Source organism: Pollicipes pollicipes, unplaced genomic scaffold, assembly GCF_011947565.3.
Source record: "Pollicipes pollicipes isolate AB1234 unplaced genomic scaffold, Ppol_2.1 Scaffold_4881;HRSCAF=5763_pilon_pilon_pilon, whole genome shotgun sequence".
Classification (NCBI taxonomy): Eukaryota; Metazoa; Arthropoda; class Thecostraca; order Pollicipedomorpha; family Pollicipedidae; genus Pollicipes; species Pollicipes pollicipes.
In genome coordinates this window covers 48704775-48712085 of record NW_023596576.1, presented here as the reverse complement: position 1 = coordinate 48712085, position 7311 = coordinate 48704775, and the positions used below count along the sequence as shown (strand labels likewise).

Sequence of the window (7311 nt, the reverse complement as noted above, 5' to 3'; positions counted from 1 at the left end):
CTCTCTCTCTCTCTCTCTCTCTCTCTCTCTCTCTCTCTCTCTCTCTCTCTCTCTCTTTCTCTTCATCTCTCTCTCCCTCTCTCTTCCTCTCTCTTTCTATCTCTCTACCTCTCTCCCTAAAATCTCCACCAGCGAAATTAATGATATTATTTAGAGTGTGCGGTCAAGTGCTAAAAGTTACCTCGAACGTTCCGTACCGAGCGTTCCGTTTGTGCGCATGAATACGGCTCCGTGCATTTTTCTTCAATAAACGGCGAACCCTCCTCAGCTATGACGTAGGTGTGCGTTACACCTCTTGACATCAGTCTCTCTCGAGACTTCTCTGCGCGCCTCCCGCCCGAGCCGCATCCTCCCGGCCCGTTGAGGGCGTGTTTGTCCCCACTCGCCGTCGACTCTACTCGCGCCGCCCAGCCACGTGCGTCCTGTCCAGCCGCCGCTGCCGACGACAGCTCGCCACAACACGGCTCGTAACGTCGGCGCCGACGCCCGTCGGGCCCGACGGACGGCGTCACCCGATATGGCTGTCGGGCCGGTGGTCACCGCCTCCGCGCGCCGGCCGGGGACACCGGCACAGCTCGCTCGGTCCAGAGTCGCTCCCGGCAGCGACACCACGCCAACACCAGGGCTCACGTCTCCATATATATTTACACTCGCGCAGCGGTCGACGCCTGGCGAGGATTGCGGACGGTAGCGACGGCGACAAGAATCGATTTCCGAATCGGCTTCGTCTCGGCAAGAGATGGCGCTGCCGGCGGCATCGTGCCGGCCACACAATCTCCTTGAGAAATCGAAAGCTATCGCGCCACGTCAGCCTGTGCTGCGCTAGGCCACCGTTTCCTGTCGAACACGCAAGCCTATAAAACTTGCGCCACGCACCGCTTCCGCTTCAAGCCAAGCGCATTGCTCACTCGCGGTTCGTAGAAGTCAGTTTACCACCAACTGCTAACGGCACCATAAACTCCGCAAACGGACACAAACAAACTCACAGGCAGAGCCGCCGCTCTTCGCGGGCAGTCAACAGCACATTAGCTCGAAAACAAACGCGTCGCCTACCGCTCACTACGGCGCGGCAACGGCCGCACAGCATGATCAGGAATGGCGGCTGGAAAAATATGGAATCTCTTACAAGGCGCTCCTCCCAACGCTCATAGGGCGTACGGCCTGAAGAGGTGGTGGTGCGGTCGTACTCGTGGCCGGCACAGGTCCACCGGTGACGTCGCAGGCACAGCCGGTGACGTCACAGGCGCACCCGGTGACGTCACAGGCGCAGCCGGCGGCGTCAGCGGCAGCTGCAGCGGCGGCAGCGGGTGGCCCGGTGGCGGCGGCGGCGGCACCACCCCGACACACTGCAGCTGGTACATGTACGACTGCATGACCTGGCTCAGGTAGTGCATCTGGCTCTCGCTCTGCTGGCGCTTCTCCTTCATGCGCCGGTTCTGGAACCAGACCTTGACGGTGGCCTCGGCCAGCTGGAGGCGCTGGCTCAGCTGGCGGCGCTGTGGCGTGCTCAGGTAGCGGTTGGCGGCGTACTCGCGCTCCAGGGAGGCCATCTGGCCGGCCGAGAACACGGTGCGGGCCGGCCGGCGCGGCGCCGGGCTGCCGCCGGCCGCGCTGCCGCCCGAGTCGCTCTGGCTGCCCGAGTCGTCGGCCGAGACGCGTCGACTCAGCTCGGCCGCGTCGGCCGCCGCCGGCGAGCCGGGCGGCGGCGACGGCGGCCCGCTGACGAGCGCGCACGAGCCTGGCGGGCACACAGCGTGACGTCACGTCTCGGTCCAGCCGGAAGGCAGACTTCGTACGGCAGCACTAAACAGCCGGCACCAGTTTGGCTTTGCAGCAGGGAAGGTGGAATAGGGGAAGGGAGAGAGCGAGGGAGGACAGATGGTGCAGCTGACCACCAAAGAAATGTGTGGCATTGACCGCATGAATATGAATACGTGGCATTGGCCTGAAGTACATGAGTTCACTTAGGCCTTGATCCCCGACGTAGCATGGCTCATCCCCGTTGGTTTATGCCATCAAACATCTCATTTATTTCCATGTGAGGCACGGCACAACCGACTGCACTTTGCGTTCACAGCGAGTGGGCCGTAAAACATGAGGAAATGATTTGAAAGACACTGGAAAGCAAACCAAGATATCTTTCCTTGAATGGATGGCCATGACGACGTTTATCCAAATTCTTCATGCCTCTCGGAAAATAAAACGTACATGCTTCAGGCTTCCCGTAATCATCGTATCGCCCAGTCCTCAAGGTCAAGTTACGTTATTTATTTCACCTAAATGGGGACATGTACATATAGGCCCCTGGGGCGGGTTCCGGCCACTGCAGCATCCTGCGGATGACGAGGGCCAAAGCTCAGATCCCGGAAACCACACTCATCTCTGCCCAAATGCGTTTCCAATACATTTCTTTCTGCGCATAGTAACGTGCCTTGTATAAAGATACGACCCTGCGGCTCAATCGATGTGAACGGAAAATGTGGTTTGCTGCGCGATGTTGCACATGAAAACGAGCAGGTTGTGGAAGTGGCGTTCTTAAGCTATCACTGGCAAGTCCATGAATGGCCATACGCTCGCCTTCGAAGTAGCGCACACCCATGACGCAATGATTTTAACCGTTTTCAAACGAAACTGCTTTTATCATCAGCGTGCTTTTGCTCACAGAGACAACTGCATACCTGATCGCTGCACAAAATCGCTTCTTGCCACACAGTAGCATGCGTAGTAAGGACAACTGCTCTGAGCGGACGTCACATGGTGTTCTTTCATCACGACCGAGCCAAACAAAGACGCGAGAGACGCACGCGTCTTCGCCGCATGCAGGACACGCAACTCACCTTCAGAGTTCATGCTGTCGCACATGGCCTCCATAGACTGCAGCGAGTTCTTGTTGCCGAACATGAGTGCGGTGAAGTCGCGCCAGCTTCCGTCGTGCCCCTCCTCACGTAATCAACTCCCCGACTGATAATGAGCCAATGAACGCTGTCCGAGGACCCACGGCCCCGCTCGCCCGGACCGGTCCCAGCAGCCAATCAGCGGCAGGCTCGCAGAGCCGCTGGACCAATCAGCGGACGGCAAATGGACGGGCGCGGGATGGAGAGCGAGGGATTATGATTTAGTGATTGCCCAACGTTTTCGCGCCTTCCCTGAACTACCTATCCGTGACGCAACTTTGCTTAGGTGGGTGGGGTAAGGAAAGGGAAATGCGGCTTAGCTTCGATGGGGATTCCCTTCATGTTGGTTGTAAAAACCAGGCATTCTGATTATGAACTGAAAGGTATAATACAATATTGTTGTAATGACCACCCGCCATACCATTCCTTTGTTCATTTCCACAACCGCTTCTTGCACCCTACATTGTTACCAGCTCTCATGGATGCGCGGGGTGCGCTGAATGAAGTTCATATACGGTGTCACTGAGCGTGTAGTAGTCTTCAATGATGTTATGCAGATTCATGATCACTTTGCTCTGGAACGCCAATGCCAGCAAAAAACCAAAAAACAAAAAACAAATAAAAAACGGAACAATATTTTCGCGGAAAAGCCATGGCATGAAAGCTGGCTAAGCGTGGGGGATGGGTATGGCAAAATGCCCATGGGTCCTCACTAGGTATGTACGCCTTTTGTGTTGGACTCGGACTGAATACCAGGTGTCTTTGGATAGAAAGGGTGCACAAACCGACTCCGTAATAACTCATGCATCCCAGACGACATATTTGTATTCAGTTCGTTCATCAGTAAGATGAGTGAGATCGTGCATCGTGTAGGTCCTGGCTCCAGCACAGAACTCCGCATCGTATTTCTTCAACGCGTTTTGTTTGTTCAGATGTATGTCTGTGGCATGTGCCTTGATTCCAAGCGAGATTGTGGTAAAAATCTGCATATCTGGATCCTTTTTTACGTTCAGTCCAGACCACTCATGCGATACCCGCCTGGATACTGAAAGCGGCTCGAAAATTCTGTACAATCGCGTGATGGCGGAGCTCACATTAAGGATTCCAGGACCAGAACCAAGCTCAGGATGATACCTGCTTTGGATCCCGGAACCAGAGCCTCACAACCACGGCATGCCTAACTCAAACCCAGGCCCTGATACCGCTCAGCTGCTGCAGCCGTTCGCTCCCGTGTTCTGATAGTATTTAAAGGCATGTTCGACATTAATAAAAAATATTATATTTTCTAAGAGATAAAGGTGGGAGAGAGTTGAGTGAGTTGCATCACGTCCAGGCAGTATCAGGGTTAATTATTCCAAATCTATGCGACCGATGGCTGTCTTGTGCCCCTCAGCTGATGCAACGCAGCTCCCTCTACCTTTCAGTGAACTTCCGGCCCTATGCGGGGGCGCGTCTTGCGGTGAGCACACCAAATCTTTGTGGTCCGTCTTTGGCCCTCTTAAACACTACTCCTGGTCAACTCGGGGGTACTTGCCGACGCAGGACTCCTGTTTGGCGCTGCGGTCCCTTGGCCAACAGTACCCTGTTTGGCGCTGCGGTCCCTTGGCCAACACAGGAGCTGCCTATGGTGTCAGTGACCCCCCGCCCGTTGCAAATCACGAGCCCCGGCCTTGCTCCTGCTTGGGAAATGGGGCCCAGCGTTCAGGACTCAGGGCTCCAGGGTCCCCAGGGCTCAAACCCACACGGATACGACTGTTTGGCCCCTTAGAGGCGCTTTATAATAGTGACAAAAGGCCTTAATAGCAGGGCCTTTATAGCAGAGCCTTAATAAAAGGTCCCTGATAGAGGTCCTCTCACTGACATTTCAGGTCACGGCACTACGGATGACGGGCCGGCCCGGATCCCATCGGGCCCTTTGTCTTTGGCTCCATGCGGCTCCTCGGATCCCTCTCCAGGCCCCTCCAACACGGCGCCTGGCAAATCAGGGCTGGTTCCCGATACATGATCCCGTATCAGGCACTGCGGTCCCTGACAGATACCCTTATTTTTTAGGGACTCCGACCAATACAAAGCCCGGCCTTGCTCGTGCTTGGGGAACTGACCCCCATGGCTCAGCCCGACTGTTCGGTATTGGCGGCCCCTGGCCGAAATAGAGGCTCGCACTATCCCACGGGTCCCCAACTCTTGTCATACGATACCGAGTTATGCTATTCGCCTACGACAGATGTAAGTACGCAACTTGTTTACGAAGAGCGTGTACCGTCGTCCTGCGTACAACAGCGTATCAAATCACCTATCCTGAAGGAAGGGCAAATGAGTGTCCAGTGGACCGCTTCATGCCTAAGACAGGTCAAAAAGTCGATTTCCTACTGTGGTGCGGTGTAAAACAAGCTGATTCGGAAATCCGTACTTCAATAGACGTCCCATCCGTATAATGCACCAATAAATCGTGCCGGTGATCCATAAACGTGCAGCAGAGCAGTGAAGGGTGAAGCAGGGCACATACAAGTAATATCTCCCTCTTTTATGACTTTTGTCACATTGTATTGGATACGTAGCCTTCGAAGTTTCAGAATTTGTTTCTGCCTAAAATGCTGCGAACAAACTTTACCTCTTGTAAAGCAGTCGGCGAAATCCTGCTGATGACAGCTTTGGCGCATTACGGGCCATGGATCCGAGTTCCAAATTCTGACCAGTCTGTGCCCGGGCCGCATCTTATCACGTAAACTGTGGAGGCATATGCCTACACAATGGCCCAAAATGACTACCCGCCCGTGCAGTTTCGCCTCCCCACGGTAAACAATGTTGAAACGGACGAACATAGAGCTGGGTAGTTGAGTGGTCTTGTTGGACAAGTAGCCCACGTATGCATCTAGTCGGCGACAAGCCATTCAAATCAATTTTCATATTTCTGCAGCGGAACATTGTACATGAAAAATAACTTTGGGGACACTAACAGTAAACATGCGCCTTCGGCATAGCAAAACTGCGCGCGTTCCTCGACATTGTGGCTGGGTGCTGGCGTGACCTAACAGATACGAATGCAGAAATCCTAGATACACAACAGGATGATTCTTTTCTTGCCGGAGGCGTAATGACCGAGTGGTTGGCGCCTTTGACTCCCACGTAAGGGGCGAGCGTTCTAACCCCGGCTGTGCCATGACACCTGGGTGCTATGCGTTTGCTGCAGTCGCTGGCGCTACATACAAGGGTCCGCAGGCGCGTGGGTTACGTTTGCCTTTTTTGGCAGCTCGCATTACACAGGCAAGAAAAGCTGCGTTTTCCCATGAGCTTTTATCTTGAATGCAAAATAATACGCGTGCCAGCCGCGCAATAGATGTAAGATATATCGGTTTTTAATCTGTGGAACTCATATTGTTTAGGCATCCATCGAGTCACATTCTTGTGTTAGAATTCAATCGATTTTTGTACTCCTTCAATATACTTCAAACGTGCAGCACAAGATTTGATCATTTCCACTCAAAACGTTTTGCGTCTTCTCAGGACCTGGCCGTTTGTTTTACTTCGAGAGAGCACACCACGTTACAAGTTCACGAATTTAAATAGCTTCGCCGCTTTCTGCTTCTACCGCTAATGTTTCAAAATCCGCATCACGATGTCACTGGAGTGACATTACGATTTAGGCTTTTGTGGACATGTTATTGCTTTTGCGTTTTACCATTCATGGTGGGGTTCGATTCCGCGCGGTGCTCGCCCTTTCGGCCAGGGTGATAGACAGGCGTTGCCGTATGGTGTCAATAGTAGGGACGGTTGCAGAGGGGGGGGGGGGGGGGACAGAGGGGGCAGTTAGTCGCCTCTCTCTCCCTCCGGTCCGCCGGCCGGAGACAAGATTATGCTTTCCCTTTTGAAACGCGTGGGAGACCGCTTCTACCCGAACTGAAGGCACTGCCGCTCCTCGTAGATTACCAAAAATTCAGACCAAGGAGGCTCGCGTAACTGGAACCGAGAAGTAAATCGGGCCTTTCCTACATCAAGGGACTTCTTTTCTGGATCGTAATTCATAAGGCTACAATTATGAATGACGTCGCCATTCTCAACATCAGGCATCCTTCCTGACTCGGAAGCCTCCCGTTATGAGATGTGGTAGGCCCTTGACCGCTGGCTCCTATTCTGGGTTAGAGGACGCCATCTACATTCGGCAGGCTGCATCTCTGGAACAGGCGGCCCCTCTCATGAATCAAAAGCCGCGGTGCCGGGTCAGGACGCCCCCGTTTTTTGGATAGCGAGGCCTTCTTTCTAGATGAGAGGCCTCTTCGTGAAGCGGAAGCATCTTGTCCCCCCCCCCCCTTTGCACCAGGACGCTTTCTTCTGGAAAAGGCGGCCATGTCTTTTTATAGTAAGACAATTGGCTGGATGATCAGGCTACATTCTGGATTCTTAGGTGTCAAATGTTACT

At 53.9% G+C, this 7311-nt stretch overlaps 1 protein-coding gene across 1 annotated transcript; it reads right to left on the bottom strand.

Annotated features, from left to right (window-relative positions):
* Positions 1-677: 677 nt before the first annotated feature.
* On the bottom strand, positions 678-1590 carry LOC119101630 (homeobox even-skipped homolog protein 1-like). Its single transcript, XM_037225031.1, has one exon. The coding sequence runs from the start codon at positions 1548-1550 to the stop codon at positions 1146-1148; it is 405 nt and encodes a 134-aa protein (XP_037080926.1). The 5' UTR covers positions 1551-1590; the 3' UTR covers positions 678-1145.
* Positions 1591-7311: the final 5721 nt, after the last annotated feature.

What these genes read in the sequence shown, in the direction of transcription:
- LOC119101630 (XM_037225031.1), bottom strand. Translation starts at nt 1,550, where the DNA reads ATGGCCTCCCTGGAGCGCGAGTACGCCGCCAACCGCTACCTGAGCACG.